This window comes from Callithrix jacchus, chromosome 11 (genome assembly GCF_049354715.1).
Source record: "Callithrix jacchus isolate 240 chromosome 11, calJac240_pri, whole genome shotgun sequence".
Lineage (NCBI taxonomy): Eukaryota > Metazoa > Chordata > Mammalia > Primates > Cebidae > Callithrix > Callithrix jacchus.
In genome coordinates this window covers 34,399,297-34,417,374 of record NC_133512.1, presented here as the reverse complement: position 1 = coordinate 34,417,374, position 18,078 = coordinate 34,399,297, and the positions used below count along the sequence as shown (strand labels likewise).

At 37.1% G+C, this 18,078-nt stretch overlaps 1 protein-coding gene across 5 annotated transcripts in view; it reads left to right on the top strand.

The window, feature by feature from the left end:
- The first annotated feature begins 3,878 nt into the window (after positions 1–3,878).
- STK31 (serine/threonine kinase 31) overlaps positions 3,879–18,078 on the top strand; it is a 162,798-nt gene continuing 148,598 nt past the window's right edge. For 3 of the 5 annotated variants that reach the window (XM_054237158.2, XM_035253621.3, XM_035253624.3), the window contains exons 1-4: positions 3,879–3,942; positions 5,834–5,880; positions 5,969–6,021; positions 12,393–12,491. In XM_054237158.2, coding sequence (XP_054093133.1) covers positions 3,881–3,942; positions 5,834–5,880; positions 5,969–6,021; positions 12,393–12,491 — 261 coding nt within the window. In that variant the 5' untranslated portion in view covers positions 3,879–3,880. Of the gene's footprint in view, positions 4,066–5,833; positions 5,881–5,968; positions 6,022–12,392; positions 12,492–18,078 lie in introns of all 5 variants that reach the window. The other 2 variants (XM_035253622.3, XM_054237159.2) reach the window with 1 other exon arrangement.

Sequence of the window (18,078 nt, the reverse complement as noted above, 5' to 3'; positions counted from 1 at the left end):
TAAACATCTCCTAATCCCTTCTCAAAGGGGAAGTCATGTACCATCATTTACCAGGGTAAGTGTACAATGGATAAAAAAGGAATAGTAAGATTTTTTTCAACCAAGGACAATTGGATACAGTGCCTGAGCTGACATGGATCCCAGAAGACCCAAAAGACCATTGTGTTTCACTGGTTAGAACAGGGAAGCTCAGTGACAAATGGAGTACTGGCTAAAGTTCATCTCACAGAAGGTAAAATGGGTCTGGTCCCACTTTATTTCTACTCTCCCTAAATATACATAATTGAGATAGATAAATTTGATAATATAATTTAAAGTTTTAAACCTTGTTCTGGTACGTGCTGTTGCTCTGGTGTTTGAATAAGAGGGCCCTCTGGTGGACTAACTGCCTTTGGGTTTTCCCAAAGAGGTATAATCCAGTGATAACCATAGGTTAGCAGGTTATCATTTATAAATTAAGAGCAAGAAGAATTCCTTTTTAATCACCAGTATGCTATTCTGTCACCCTGGTACACCTGGTCACTTGGGCAGGGTATTTATAGCCTATTTGTGGGAACGCTAAGGCACCAGGAAAATATAGAGTTAAAATGTTTACAATATAGACATAACTATCAAGCTCATTAAATAATAAATGGATAACACAATTAGCCCTATATCTATCAAGAACTTGAATTTGTAGTTAAAAACTTTACCACAAAGAAAATTCTGGATGGCTAGAATGTGTACTAGAGGAAATTATGCCTAGATGGCTAGATGGCTGCACTGTGAGTTTTACCAAGCCTTAAGGGAACAAAGAACATCAATTCTATAAGACTCTTCCAGAAACTGAAGTTGAGAATTCTTTACAACTTATTCTATATGACCAGCATCACTCTGACATCAAAACAAGACAAAGACATTACAAGAAAAGAAAATTTCAGACCAATATCCCTCTTGAACATAGATGCAAAAATTCTTAACAATTTTAGCAAACCTAATATGAGAATATATAAAAAGGATAATACATCATGACCAAGTTAATTTTATCCCAGAAAAGCAAGGTCGGTATTACATTTGAAAATTATTCGATGTAATTCATCGTATTAATAAACCACATGATTATCTCAATAGATATGAAAAGAAGTATTTGATAAAATTCAACACACATTCATGATAAAAATTTTCAGTAAGAAAGTAGCATCCTTAATCTACTAAAGGGTATCTACTATAAACCCACAGCAAACATTCTTAATGGTAAAAGGAAAATGCTTTCCTCTTAAGAACAGGAACACGGCAAGGGTGTCTGCTCTCAGCACTTATTTTCAGCATTATACTGGAGGATCTAGCTACTGCAACAAGGCAAGATAAAAATAAATAAAAGACTTCCAGATTAGAAAGCAGAAAGTAAATCAGCCTTTATTTGCACAAGACATGATCATCTATGTAGATAATTCTGTTAAATTTATTTTAAAAACTATCACTAGAAATAGGCTAGGTGCAGTGCCTAATACCAGCACTTTAGGAGACTGAGGCAGGAGGACTGCTTAAGCACAGGAGCTCAAGGCTGCAATGACCTGCGATGGTACCACTGCTCTCTCACCTGGGTGACAGAGGGAGACCCTGTCTTACACACACAACACACACACACACACACACGCCCAAAAAAACAACCAAACTATCACAGAAATAATATACAATAAAGGTACATTTCTATGTACTAGCAACAAAACAAGTTGAAATTAAGAAAACAATACAATTTATAATAGCATGAAAAATGAAATTCTTAGGGATAAATCAGACAAAAGATAAAACTTTTGTAATGAAAAGCACAACACATTGCTCAGATAAATAAAATAAGATCTAAATATACTGCATTCATGGATCAGAAGACTCAATATAGCTAAGATGTCCATTCTCCTCAAATTGGTGTATACATTCAATGTAATCCCAATCAAAATCACAGCAGGCTGTGTGTGTGTGAGTGTGTGTTTGTGTGTGTCTGTGTATAGATACTGACAAATTGGTTCTATGAGATCATGAAACTACAAACATAAAACAACTTTGAGAAACAACAATATTGGAAGGCTTACAGTATCTGTCTTCAAGAGTTACTATAAAACTATAGTAATTAAGACAGTGTGGGATTATATTAGTCTAAAGAAAGCAAGTGGATCAGTGTAACAGGACAGAGAATCCAGAAATAGACTTGCACATGTATGGTTGATCTCTGACAATGGTACAAAGACAATTCAATAGACAAATGACAGTGTTTTCAAGAAATGATGCTGGAAAAATTAGATATCCATATGCAATAAAATAAATTTGCTTAATGTTTCACATGTTATAAAAATCAACTCAAAAAGGATTATGTATTAAAATGTAAAGCTTGAATATCTAAAATTTCTAGAAGAAAATATACAAGAAAATCTTTGTGAACCAGGCTAATCAGAGATTTCTTATATACAACACAAAAGCATGACTCATAAGACAAAACAGATAAATTAGACTTTATTGAAATTAAGAACTTTCATTCTTTCGAATACCTTTTTTAGAAGACAAAAAGACAGCTGTAGACTGGGAGAAAGTATTTTCAAACCTGATGGAGTTGTATTCATAGTATATAAAGAACTGTCAAAAATTCAATATTAAAAAAATTCAGTTAGAAAAAGTTTGAACGAACACCTCATTTAGGAAGATATGGATGAAAAATAAACACAGGAAAAGTTTCCCAACATTTTTAGTCAGTAGAGAAAGAAATGCAAATTAATTACAAGGAGATACCATTATACAAAATGTTTAAACTTAAAAACACAGACCATATCAAATGATGGTGAGGATACAGAGCAGCTAGAACTCTGAAACCCCACTGGTGGGAATATAAAATAGTACAACTACATAAAACTGTGCAGCAGTTTTTTAAGCACACATAATTCTACGTCTTAGCCGTTCCACTCCTTGGTACTAACCCAAGAGATATGAACATATATGTCCATACAAAGGCTTGCTCACAATAGCAACTTCGTCTGAAACAAAAACTGGAAGCAGTCCAAATATCTATTAAAAGGTAGATAAACAAATTGTGTTATATTCATGCAATGGAATAGTAACAGCAATACAACCCAACAAATTCATGATACTCATAGGACAAAATTATCAATCAAAATAATTGTGCTATTGGAAATAAGTCAGATTAAATGTTCATATTGTATGATTCTATTAATGTCAAACTCTAGAAAACGCCAACTAATATATGGTGACCGAAAGCAGAACGGGAACTGGGAGGAGTCAGGTATTATAATCGGGCATGAGGAAACTTTGAGGTGATGGAAAAGTTTATCTTAATTGCGGAGTGATTTCAACAGTATATACATATGTTCATCCTTAACAAATTATGTATTATTGATATCTGCAGTTTGTTGTACTCTACCCTTCAATCAAGCTATTAAACGTTAATTGGAGATAATTTTCAATTGTTGTGTTAAGGTTTGCAACAAAATCTAATATCTGAAAAGAAGCAGACAGCAAATTTTTTTCCGTGAAAAAAGTTGTTATGCTAGAGGGAGCTGTGGGATCTAAGGATGGGTTGACCAACGCTTGTAAAGTTACTAATCTGAAAAACACATTTCAGTTACCAGTTATTTTCTCTTTTCCATCGTGTAAATAGAATGTTAGAGTTCTTCTAATTTGGGCGTTTCTAAAATTTAAATCCACGTGAAGGGGTTAGGAAAGGTCACGAAATCCTACGTCACCACAACGGCTCGAAGACTTGTGAAAGGAACTGGTGATGGACCCCACCCCACCCTGTAAATCACCAGGGCGCAGCCTCAGTGCCAGGCCCCTCCCGCAACGCTTCTTTCCAGGCTGGAGGCCTTGGCTGCCACGTGACTCCCGCCAACCCCGGATGATGGCGCAGCGCGGTGCACGCAGGCGCAGTGTGGGGCCCGAGCGGCAGAAGCACGCCCGGTAAGCTGCTGGACGTGTGCTACGGCGGGCGGAGGGCGAGGCGCGATAGCGAGCGGAGGGCCGAGAGCCCAGGATGTGGGGCCAGGGTCACTTTTCTAGAGCTTCTGCAACGGGAAGTGTGAGGTCAGTAGTAGTTTTTGTGGTAGGTGCAGTGGTGGCCACTTCAAGGATTGTATTTTCGTCGCGACTTGTGTTTTAGGTCTCCATTCATGGGACTAGACCCATTTCAGGGTTTTCTGCCGCCGTCGAGCCGCCGGCCACCGCGAAGGGTGCCAGACGCCCCAGTTTCTGAATGCGTGTGCAGGCAGGCGAAACCGGCCTGAAAAGACCTCAGGCCTGAATAATCTCCATGAAGACGAGGTCACGCAGCCTGCATTCTCTATCACTTCTCGAAAATTCTGTGCCATTTAAGTTTAAAAATCCCTTATAAAACAAGTGTCAGGGAGCTACGTGTACCCATTTCTTCCAAATTTTCATCTCGAAGTAGAGATTTGGACCTACGTTCGGTGATCTCTGTTTGCAGGAAGTGGGTTCATATTTGAAGTGATGCTTCAAATTATGAAGCATCAGTTCCTTCATAATTATCAGGGGAAATCGTTTTAAAGTAAGATTTAAAAACTATTCTAGAGTTAGTAGCTTCTTGGAGTATGTGGAGAGATTTCCAAAGTAATTTTCACCTTTGTTGAATTTAAGCCTTAATGTCTTCCGTAGAAATAGTCTCCCTAAAAGTTTTCACAGCTTTTCACTCAGTTGAATTTAAAAACTGCTTTTTGACCGTTAGTTAAGAACCCTTGTTTTGGAGACATTTTCACGCCACTTACGAAAAATTTAAAAAAGTTGTAACAAAAGCAATTCATTTAAAAACTTTTTAATATTTCTGTGGTGAGGGGTTAATGTTTTCCTTTTCATAATGAGGGAGCATTTGAAACTTTGGTATAGTTGTGTTTAGACAATTTTTAAAGCTCTTAAAAAATTGCTGTGGTTCACGCCTATAATCCCAACACTTTGGGATACTGTGGTGGGCGGATTATAAGGTCAGGAGTTAGAGAGCTGCCTGGCCAACATGGTGAAACCCTGTCTCTACTGAAAATACAAAAATTAGTTGGGCGTGTGCCTGTAATCTCAGGTACTTGGGAGGCTTAGGCAGGAGAATTGTTTGAACCCGGGAGGTGGAGGGTGCAGTGAGCTGAGATTGCTCCACTGCTCTCCAGCCTGGGCGATAGAGCAAGACTTCCTCTGTTGGCGGGGAGAGAATCTGTATTTTTATTTTCTTTCAATGCTTGTGAATGGAAAGTGCAATATTCTAGTATATTACAGATAAAATTATGTAGTAGCAGACATTTATTTTGGAATATTTTTGCATTTGGTAAAGTATGTAATAAACATTATTTTTGAAGTAATAGGCAAAATTCTATGTATTTTGAAGTCTTTAATCCCACAGTATCTTCAAAAGAAGTAACCACGATGACTTTTAAATAAAATAGACTGCCAGTTTAAAGCTTTTGTTCTATTACTTGTAATGTTTCTCTTTACGTTGTGGAAGTCCTTTTTTTGGGAGGATATTTTTTAAAAAGGAATATGTACATTGTTTCAGAGTATTGATTTATGTAAGTGATCAGAATGTGTATGAATTGTTCAGTGTGAGTTTGTAAAAGTTAGGCTAAAGATAATGTTAAGGATAGAGATTATATGTGATAAAATTGCATATACTACAAAATACTCAAATTATTTACTGAAGGAAATATTGAGTTTATTTTTAATATAGAGTTTGAATTTTGATAGCTGCATTTAGGATAAAACATATTTGTAAGAACTGAACACTATGTAGGTTAGTCTTCATTATTAATGAATGGAATATTATAATCTAATTCAAGTTATTGAATTGTTCTAGTTTTTCAGGAGTTGTCCAAATGGATGAAGATACACGTTACGATAAAGGTACTGATACTAACAATTTTTTTGTGGTGTAAGAGCTAGATGGTACTGATTAATTTCTAATTTCCTTTGTACTGTGATTTGGTTTTAGTGGAAGATGTGGTTGGAAGTCACATAGAAGATGCAGTAACATTTTGGGCCCAGGTAAATAGCAAACTGGTTGATATCCCCTTCATCACCCCTAACCCAATTCTTCCCCAGCAAAAACAAAAATAAAACCCAGGTATAAATATATTTATCATTTTCAGCTGGGCATGGTGGCTTATGCCTGTTATTCCAGCAGTTTGGGAGGCCGAGGCTGGCAGATCACGAAATCAGGAGTTCGAGACCAGCCTGGCCAATATGGGAAACCTGGTCTCTACTAAAAACAAAAATTAGCCCGGCATGGTGGTGGGATTACAGGTGTGACGGCAGAATGGCGAGCCTGTAGTCCCAGCTACTCCCCAGGCTGAGACCGAAGAATCGCTTGAACCCAGGAGGCAAAGGTTGCAGTGAGCCAGGATCGTGCCGCTGCACTCCATCCTGGATGACAGAGCAAGACTCTGCCTTAGGGAAAAAAAAAAAAAAAACAAACACCAAAAAACCCAGGAATAAATACATTTATCATTCTCAGTGCGTAATTTTTATGGAATTATTTATCACCAGGCATTATTAGAAGACAGAGCTTGATGGCTGTGACTTTATGTGACTAGTGAGTATTACGTGCATAATACACCAAGTTAAACAAAAGAAAATTGGCAAGATTGTGATTTCAGAATTCCATTCAATTCTAGGCTGCATAAATTGCTGGGATCTGGGAGCCTGTTGTATTTGTGAAGTTATAGCCCCATCTAGGGGTCTTTTATAAGATTGTTTCTTGAAGAAGGATAAGTTTTAAAAATCTGTTATTTTTTCTAATAGCTTAAATTTGAGATATGGTATTTTTCTCATAAAATTGGGAGCATGAATGAAATGTTTCTGATTTTCTATTGGAAGGCTGCCAGTCAGGTAAGGTTACTCAGTTTTAAATACAGACCAAGTGCTAAAGGGCTGTGTTCCACCATTTAAGAAAGTAAATTCCTCTAATGCACACAATGACCTGCTAATTTTTGCTTTTGTAAACTATAAATGATGTGGGAGGGAAATAACTTACATTTCTCTATATTCCCTACAGCATGGGAACTCCTTTTGATGGGGGATGAGGTGAACTTGTAATGTGGGAAATAGAATATATGAGAAGAAAGTTCTAGAAGAATATGATTAACCCACAGTTCTTAAATCATACATCACTTAATGACTGGGAGACATACTGAGAAAGGCATCATTAGGCGACTTTGTCGTCGTGTGAACGTCATGGAATGTACTTAGAGAAACCTAGATGATATAGCCTACTGCATACCTAGGCCATGTGCTGTACCTGTACCCCATGTTACTGTACTGAATGCTGCTGACAGTTGAAACACAATGGCATATCTTTTTTTTCTAAACATAAAAAAGGTACATTAAAGTATTATAAAAGATTAAAAAATGGTACGCCTGCATAGAGCACTTAGGGTGAATGGAGATTGCAGGATTGGAAATTGCTTAGGGTGAGTCATTGACTGTGAGGAGTGTGAAGGCCTGACATTAGTGTACAATACTATATACTTTATAAATACTGTACACTTAGGCTACACTTTAAAAATTTTTCTTCAATAAATTAACTTATTGTAACTTTTAATAAATGACTCATTTGTAATACAGCTTAAAACAAACATTGTACAGCTGTGAAAAAATGTTTTCTTTATATCCTTATTCTAAAGCTTTTTTCTCTTTTTAACATTTTTAAAGTTTTTTTTAACTTTAAAAACTTTTTGGTAAAAGATGAGACAAGATCATCAATATCACTGTCTTTCACCTCCACATCTTGTCCCACTAGAAGGTCTTCAGGGTCAATAATGTGCATGGAGCTGTTATCTTCTGTGATAACAATGCCCTCTTGAAATACCTTCAGAAGGACCTGAGGCTGTTAAACAATTAACTTTTTAAAATAAGGAGTACACTAAAAAATATATGTACATACACACACCAGTGACATAGTTGTTTATGTTCATTACCAGGTATTATGTACTGTACATAATTGTGTGCTGTGCTTTTGTAAGACTGGGGCACAGTAGGTTTGTACCAACATCACCACAAATATGTGAGTAATGCATTGTTCTATGATGTTACGATGGCTAGGACACTAGGCAATAGGAATTTTTCAGTTTTCATTATAATTTTTTTTTTTTTTTTGAGATGGAGTCTCTGTCTGTCTCCCAGGCTGGAGTGCAATGGCGCAATCTTGGCTTACTGTACCATCTACCTCCAGGGTTCAAGTGATTCTCCTGCCCCAGCCTTCCAAGTGGCAGGGATTACAGGCGCAGACCACCACAACTGGCTAATTTTTTATATCTTTAGTAGAGATGGGGGTTTCCCCATGTTGGCCAGGCTGGTCTTGAACTCCTGACTTTGTGATCCAATTACCTTGGCCTCCCAAAGTGCTGGATTACAGGTGTGAGCCACCATGCCCGACCTTAGCTTTATTATAACCTTATGGGACAACTGTAGTATATGTGCTTTATTGTTGACCAGAATGTCACTACGTGGGGCATGACTAAATATGAAAAAAAATTGTAGAAGGGTGATATTATAGAAAACTTGGGGCAAATTTGTGTGTCTGCTTACACATACATATTTGGCAAATTTGTTTCTGCTTATGCGAATTTCTTTTTTCTTTTTTTGAGATGGAGTCTTGTCACCCATGGTGGAGTGCAATGGCACGATCTCTGCTCACTGCAACCTCTGCCTTCCGGGTTCAAGCCATTCTCCTGCCTCAGTCTCTGGAGTAGCGGGGATTACAGGCACGTCCCAACTGTGCCCGGCTGATTTATTTATGTTTTTAAATCTTAAGTAGAGACAGGGTTTCACCATGTTGGCCATGCTGTCTTGAACTCCTGACCTCGTGATCTGCCTGCCTCGGCCTCCCAAAGTGCTGGGACTACAGGCGTGAGCCACCATGCACGGCCACTTATGCACATTTTCTGAAAGTTGCTCACACATTCTGGTTCCATGCCCATTGTCTGTGTTAATGACAGCTGCGTCACTCTAAACAGTGTCCCTGGTTAGATGATAAATTATATTTAAGCTTATATAGAAACATCATTTATTAGTGTAAAAAGATTTTCTGTACCAGTGACATCTAGTAGAAATATATGAGCCACATAAGTAATATTAAAACATTTTCAGCAGCCACATTGAAGAAACTAAAAATAGGTGATATTTTAATAAATACATTTTAACTCAGTGTATCCTCCAGAATATTGTTTCAAAATATAATTAGCATCAAAGTGTGAACAGGGTAGTTTGTATTTCCTTTTTAATATTCTCTTTGAAATCTAGTGTGTGTCTTATAGCATGTCTCCTCCGATTAGCCGCATTTCAAATGGGTATTGGCTGTTGTATTCAGTAGTGCAGCTCTAGACTTTGATTTCAGTTCAATTTAGTTGTGAAGATGTTGTTTGAATTTGGACAAATTCAAGATTCAGAAGATTTTTTTTCTGTAAAGGATCAGATGATGAGTATTTTACCATTTTTAGGCCAGTTTCTTTTGTAGCTATTCAACTCTGCCAACGTAGTGCAAAGCAGCCATGGAGAAAATGTGAATGAATGTTTGCAGCTGTGATGCAGTAAACTTTATTTACTAAAACAGGTGGCTGTAATTTGCCAACCTCTGAGTTAAACCATGAGGTTGAGACTCTTGTATAAAAACATTTAAAATAGGAAGCATGCATATGAAAAGATTAAACATCAACACTACTAATGGTATATAAGTGAATGTAGTGGTTATTTCAAGAAGCAAATTGGCGGCCAGGTGCGGTGACTCAAGCCTATAATCCCAGCACTTTGGGAGGCCAAGGTGGGTGGATCCCAAGGTCAAGAGATTGAGACCATCCTGGTCAACATGGTGAAACCCCGTCACTACTAAAAATGCAAAAAATTGGCTGGGCATGGTGGTGTGCGCCTGTAGTCCCAGCTACTCGGGAGGCTGAGTCAGGAGAACTGCTTGAATCCAGGAGGCAGAGGTTGTGGTGAGCCGAGATTGCGCCATTGCACTCCAGCCTGTGTAACAAGAGCGAAACTCTGTCTCAAAAAAAAAGCAAATTGGCAAATTTGGTTGGGATTAAGATGGGATGTAGGCATGGAGAAGAGTAAGTAGAGATTTGGAAATATGCAAAGGCAGGTTAGGAAGAAAATCTACTCACATATTTTCACTGTTTTTCTGTCCTGTGGGTTTCTGCCTTAAAAACCACTTAAAAGCAGACATTTCAGATTGGATGAGTGGCAGGTGAAGGAATCCAAAGTATTTGAGAACCAGCTTGTTGTGGTCAGGCATGGTGGCTCATGCCTATAATCCTAATCCTAACACTGGGAGGCCAGTGTGAGAAGAGCACCTGAGCCCAGGAGTTTGAGACTAGTCTTGGCAACATAGTGAGGTCTTGTCGAGACACACACACACACACACACACACACACACACACACACACACACACACACACACGGTGTGGTGCTGCCTGCTTGTCCCAGCTATGTGGGAGGCTGAGGGAGGCTGAGGTGGGAGGATTGTTTGGGCCCAGGAGATTGAGATTGCAGTGAGCTGAGATGGCACCAAACAAACAGGAGAGCTTCTATTCGTTTTAGTCTGTATAGTGAAAATATGTGGAATATTTTGATTCCCTGGGTTTATTCACAGAGGCTGCTTCTTATGTTTCTCAGGGTCAGTTTAAATTCAGTTCCTGTTTTATGCAGAGACATTGATATTCATGATATTCTTTGAACTGCTCTTTCAGAGTTCTTTTCAGTCATCACAGATAATCATGTTCTTTCTAGCATTATTCAATATGTTTTAGTATATTTCGTTAGAACATATGTATGTATTTAACATTTGTTTTGAAGAAACTTTGACTTCCAGTAAAGTTGCCAAATTAGTACAGAGTGGCTCTGTATACTCTTCACCCAGCTTCCCTTAATGCTTATGTGTTATATAATCACAGTAGAATGATTGAAGGCAGGAAATTAACGTTAGTACAATGCTGTTAACTAAACTAATGTCCTTATTTACATTTTAGCACTTTTTTTGGTCTTTTTGTATTCCAGGATCCAATACAGAATTCCTAATTGTATTTAGTTGTGATCCTTGGTTTTCTTTAACCTCTGTATGTTTCTAATTTTTTCCTTGTATTTCAAGACTTTGACATTTTGATGAATATTGGTTATTTTGTAGAGTATCCTTCAATTTGTGTGTGTTTGATGATTTTTTATAAATAGATTAGTAAGAGTTCCACAGAAGTGATACTGTAGTCCCCTCAGTACATCATATTGGGGTTTCATGATGTGCTATACCTTCTTACTGATGATGATAACCTTGATTCACTTGGATAAGGTGGCACATTCCAGGTTTTTTCACTGTAAGGTTACTGATTTTTTTTTTTAATAATTAATGAATGTTTTAGGAGACATGTTGAGGCTGTCTAATCCAGTTTCTTTTCAACTTCTCACCCATGAATTTTACTATTTCTCTAGTGCTTGCCAAATAATGATTTTCTGTTCTCCTCATTCCTTCCACATTTATTAATTGGAATTCTTCTGTAAGCAAAAGATGTCTCTTATCTGCCATTTATTCAATTATTTATATTAATATAGACTCATGACTATTCTATGGGTTATAATTCTATGCTATCATGATTTATTTTGTTGTTTAAATTATTCATCCTTGGCCAGTAGGACAAAGTTCACCAAAGAGCACACAGATTAGTACTTGTCCTTAAAATGTCTTATTTTTTGAGTTCTTTTTTTTTGTTTTTCTGAGATAGGGTCTCTGGCACCAAGGCTGCAGTGCAGTGGGACGATCATGGCTCATTGCAGCCTCAAACTTCTGGGCTCAAGTGATCCTCTCACTTCAGCTTCCTAAGTAGTTGGGACTATAGGCGTACAAAAAATACAGTTTGGCTAACTGTTTGTATTTTTTGTAAAGTCAGGGTTTTACCATGTTGCCAAGCTGATCTCAAACTCCTGGGCTCAAAAGTGAACTTCCTACCTCAGTATGCCCGAAGTGCTGTGATTACAGGTGTGAGCCACCGCACTTAGCTCTTTTTTTTGGGGGGCATTTCTTTACTTTCTGGCACCGTCAAATGTTCCAGGATCATCTTTTATTTCCCAGTTTGAGCTCTGCAATTAAATCAATCTTTAAGGAATTCTTTTCTTATGATTTAATTATATTTGGTATTGTTTGAATTCCACCTAATTTGAACTCATTGGGAAGTAAACTTTTTCTATGACCTAGTCTCATTTCTTATTTATAAATAACTCATTTAAATTATGGAAAAATACCTAAGAACTTGATTTAATTTCTGATGGCCTAAGATCTTTTAAGTTTATCATGCTTAGTAGAACCTTAAAGTGTATAACACTATAAAATAATATTTTCCTGAGTCTTATACTATATCTGATATTTCTAGAGTATCAGTAGAAATGAGGATATCGTGAAGATTGGTTGCTCACTTTCTGAAGTTTGTCCTCAGGCCAGTTCAGTTTTGGGGAATCTTGACCCAAAGAAGGTAAGCCATATTCTCGAATATAATTATTTCATTCCTCCTGTCAGTTTTCCTTTGTCTTAGATATTTACTTTTTGGAATCTTTGGTATATTTGAAAGGAAGAGGCTGACTTTTGGAATTTGGATAAAATATTGTTATAGTAAATTTATTCAATCAAAAATACTTATGGACTGAATATTACTCAGTCTTGAAAGGAAATTTAACATAAGCTACAACATGGATGAATCTTCAGGACATTAGCTAAATAAAATAAGCCAGTCAGGACAAATACTGTTATGGTTCTACTTATATGAAGTACTTAGAATAGTCAAAATAATAGAGACAGAAAAAGTGAATGATGGTTACCAGGGACTGGGGGAAGATTGGGATTGGGGAGTTGTTGATTAATGGGTGTAGAGTTTCAGTTTTACAAGACAAAAAGAGTTATTGAGATGGATAGTGGCACAGGTTGCAAAACAATATGAATGTAGTTAACGCTACGGAACTGTACACTTAACAATGGTGAAGAGAGTAAATTTTATGCTATGTGTAGTTTACTACAGTTTAAAATAGGAAAAAGTAGAATTAAAAGCTACACACTATTCTAGCCAAAAAAACAAAAGTGAAGAAAACGTATGTACTGTCTGCCATGTACCTGGCACTGTATTAAGTGTTAAGTATACAGAACAAAATAGATTCCTTGCCTTTCACTTTGATTCACAAAAAAATCTGTAAGATGCATCTTTATGTAGAACAATTTGGCTATCTTTTTTGTTTTTTTACTGAGGAATAACTTTTGTACAGTAAGGTATGTACCTTTTAAGATCCTAAGTATATAGCTTGGTGAATTTTTACATATCTACGTATCCATGTAACCACCATCCAGATCAATATATGATTCCATAATTTCAGAAAATTCCCTTGGGCTCCTTCTCAGTCAATTGTTAAGTTTCTCTAGCAGAGGTATAACCATTGTTCTCATTCTGTCACTATAGATTAATTTGTCTGTTCTTAAATCATGCAATATGTACTTCATTGTATGTATTTGGCTTCTTTTGTTCAACATAATTTCTGAGATTCATTATAGTGTGTATATTGGTAGTCTGTTCATTTTTAAGCTATGTAGCATTCATTGTATAAATATAACACAGTTTGTTGATCTGTTTTCCTTTGATGGGCATTTGGAATTTTTGCAGTTTTTGACTTCTCTGAATGAAACTGTTATGAAATTTAAACAGCTTTGCATAAGTGTTGAACCAGTTTACATCCTTATCAGCAATTTATGAGAGTTGTAGTTCCTCCATGTCCTCTCAAGCCACTGCATTGTTAGTATGCTGAGGTTAAGAGTGTTTTAATATTTTTATCAGCCCTTTTCAAGGTCTTTTGTGAAGTACCTATTCACATCTTTTCCCCATTTTTAAATGAGGTTGTCTTGATTGATTTGTAGGCATTAGGCATTCTGCATGTGTTTTTAACTTTATTTTTGATTTTTTAAATTCTACCTATTAAAGTCAGTGATAAAGTCACAACTGTAAAATTGAATGCCTTTAAAAACATAAAAAATTTTAATAACAAAAAATATGCAATAATCATGAAAATCTATTGTACACTTTGCCAAGGCCAAAGAATGAAAGATAATATGAAAAGCCAATCTTCAAATATATCCTTAAGAAAAACTCTCTGCTAAATGGTAAAATCATTATTCAAGAATATGTGTCTTTGCATATCTAAACAGTAACTCCAACCAAATAAAGCAGGGGGAATGGGACAGATGATAACTCTACCCAGGTTTTCCAGATACAAACATGTGGTCACCACAAACTCAAGATTAAACTTCTAAAGCAACATTTAAAATAAAATGAACATTTCTGATAGATGCCAACAGTATGAAACTGATTTTTTCTTTCCTAGATAGAAATGAGATGGGGCATTTCAGTAATCATCTAAGAATTACTGTAGAAATACCCCCAATTCCACCACCCCACCCACTTGTATAAAACAAACACCTTCCCTGAAAGTGTCTTTCACATTGCTAAAATATCCTCACTTACTTGGGATAATTTCATGCTTAGATGAGTACAAACGTTTGTTTTTAGATGTGTGGAATTGTTGGAGCTGAGATTTTTGAGGCAGTATCTAAATCTTAGCAGAGATAATAATAATCCTTTCACTATAAATTAATTGGGGTTCCTGAACAAAATCTGAGCAACTACTGTAATAACTGCTGGTGGTTTGTGATACTCTCAAATTTTTCCCTTTAAGAAAATCAATGTAATAATCCATGTAACACTAGTAAATATGTTATATTGTACACTTTCTTAACAAGGAATGGCTGTTTTCAGGCCTTACGAGGAAAACAAACAATGGCAGTTACTGACTGTTTTTATCACTGATAAGCTACAATAAAGCTCAAATGATGGATAGTTTAAGTGTGATATTAAGTAAAAAATGAATACCATTATAATTTTACCAAAAGAAACACGAAAATAGGAGAAGGAAGTGAAATAAACATGGCATGGGTCCCAGAGATTACTATATGATTCTGAGCAGGATTTTCAAAACAAAGGGTATCTACATACAATTTCTGTGAATATTTCTTTTACTAGAAAGACCCAAAGCAAATGTAGGCAAGCTCAGCCCTACCTTGTCAAAGAAAAATACTCAGATAAATTAGAAGTTCCATTTGCTAAAGTGCTTCGGCTGATCAGATCTTCCCTGCTACTTAGAGCCAGCCAGGAAAGTGGCCATCACTCATGCTTATTCACTCATTGTGTCCTATCAAGAGTCACACATAACAATGTTTTTTCTTTTTTAATTTTTTATTGCATTTTAGGTTTTGGGGTACATGTGCAGAACATGCAAGACAGTTGGATAGGTACACACATGGCAGTGTGTTTTGCTTCCTTTCTCCCCTTCACCCACATTTGGCGTTTCTCCCCAGGCTATCCCTCCGCAGCTTCGCCCCCCGCTGGCCCTCCCCTTCTCTCCCCAGTAGACCCCAGTGTTTAGTACTCCCCTCCCTGTGTCCATGTGTTCTCATTTTTCATCACCCACCTATGAGTGAGAATATGTGGTATTTCATTTTCTGTTCTTGTGTCAGTTTGCTGAGAATGGTGTTCTCCAGATTCATCCATGTCCCTACAAACGACACGAACTCATAATTTCTGATTGCTGCATAATATTCCATGGTGTATATGTGCCACATTTTCCCAATCCAGTCTATCATCAGTGGGCATTTGGGTTGGTTCCAGGTCTTTGCTATTGTAAACAGTGCTGCAATGAACATTCGTGTGCATGTGTCCTTATAGTAGAACGATTTATAGTGTTTTGGATATATACCCAGTAATGGGATTGCTGGGTCAAATGGAATTTCAATTTTTAAGGCCTTGAGGAATCGCCACACTGTCTTCCACAATGGTTGAACTAATTTACACTCCCACCAACAGTGTAAAAGTGTTCCTTTTTTCCACATCCTCTCCAGCATCTGTTGCCTCCAGATTTTTAATGATTGCCATTCTAACTGGCGTGAGATGGTATCTCAATGTGGTTTTGATTTGCATCTCTCTAATGATCAGTGACGATGAGCATTTTTTCATATGATTGTTGGCCTCATATATGTCTTCTTTTGTAAACTGTCTGTTCATATCCTTTGCCCATTTTTGAATGGGCTTGTTTGTTTTTTTCCTGTAAATCTGTTTGAGTTCTTTGTAAATTCTGGATATCAGCCCTTTGTCAGATGGGTAAACTGCAAAAATTTTTTCCCATTCTGTTGGTTGCCGATTCACTCTAGTGATGGTTTCTTTTGATGTGCAGAAGCTGTGGAGTTTGATTAGGTCCCATTTGTCTATTTTGGCTTTTGTTGCCAATGCTTTTGGTGTTTTGTTCATGAAGTCCTTGCCTACTCCTATGTCCTGGATGGTTTTGCCTAGATTTTCTTTTAGGGTTTTTATGGTGTTAGGTCTTATGTTTAAGTCTTTAATCCATGTGGAGTTAATTTTAGTGTAAGGTGTCAGGAAGGGGTCCAGTTTCTGCTTTGTGCACATGGCTAGCCAGTTTTCCCAACACCATTTATTAAACAGGGAATCCTTTCCCCATTGCTTGTTTTTGTCAGGTTTATCAAATATTGTATGGTTGTAGATATGTTGTGTTGCCTCCGATGCCTCTGTTTTGTTCCATTGGTCTATATCTCTATTTTGGTACCAGTACCATGCTGTTTTGATTACTGTACACTTGTAGTATAGTTTGAAATCCAGTAGTGTGATGCCCCCCGCTCTGTTCTTTTTGCTTATAATTGACTTGCCTCTGCGGGCTCTCTTTTGGTTCCATATGAAGTTCATGGTGGTTTTTTCCAGTTCTGTGAAGAAAGTCAATAGTAGCTTGATGGGGATAGCGTTGATTCTGTAAATTACTTTGGGCAGTATAGCCATTTTCACGATATTAATTCTTCCTAACCATGAACATGGAATGTTTCTCCATCTGTTTGTGTCCTCTCTTATTTCGTTGAGCAATGGTTTGTAGTTCTCCTTGAAGAGGTCCCTTACGTTCCTTGTGAGTTGTATTCCAAGGTATTTTATTCTATTTGTAGCAATTGTGAATGGCAGTTCGTTCTTGATTTGGTTTTCTTTAAGTCTGTTATTGGTGTAGAGGAATGTCTGTGATTTTTGGATACACATTGATTTAGTATCCTGAGACTTTGCTGAAATTGCTTATCAGTTTCAGGAGTTTTTGGGCTGAGGCAATTGGGGTCTTCTAGGTATACTATCATGTCGTCTGCAAATAGAGACAATTTGGCTTCCACCTTTCCTATTTGAATGCCCTTTATTTCTTTTTCTTGCCTGATTGCTCTGGCTAGAACTTCCAGTACTGTATTGAATAGGAGTGGTGAAAGAGGGCATCCTTGTCTAGTGCCGGATTTCAAAGGGAATGTTTCCAGTTTTTGCCCATTCAGTATGATATTGGCTGTTGGTTTGTCGTAAATAGCTTTTATTACTTTGAGATACATTCCATCGATACTGAGTTTATTGAGGGTTTTTAGCATAAAGGGCTGTTGAGTTTTGTCGAATGCCTTCTCTGTGTCAATTGAGATAATCATGTGTTTTTTGTTTTTGGTTCTGTTTATGTGGTGAATTATGTTTATAGACTTGTGTGTGTTGAACCAGCCTTGCATCCCCGGGATGAATCCCTACTTGATCATGATGGATAAGTTTTTTGATTTGCTGTTGCAGTTGGCTTGCCAATATTTTATTGAAGATTTTTGCATCTATGTTCATCATGTATATTGGCCTGAAGTTTTCTTTTCTTGTTGGGTCTCTGCCGGGTTTTGGTATCAGGATGATGTTGTTCTCATAAAATGATTTGGGAAGGATTTCCTCTTTTTGGATTATTTGGAATAGTTTCAGAAGGAATGGTATTAGCTCCTCTTTGTGTGTGTGGTAGAATTTGGCTGTGAACCCATCTGGACCTGGGCTTTTTTTGTGTGGTAGGCTCTTAATTGCTGCCTCAACTTCAGATCTTGTTATTGGTCTATTCATAGTTTCAGCTTCCTCCTGGTTTAGGCTTGGGAGGACACAGGAGTCCAGGAATTTATCCATTTCTTTCAGGTTTACTAGT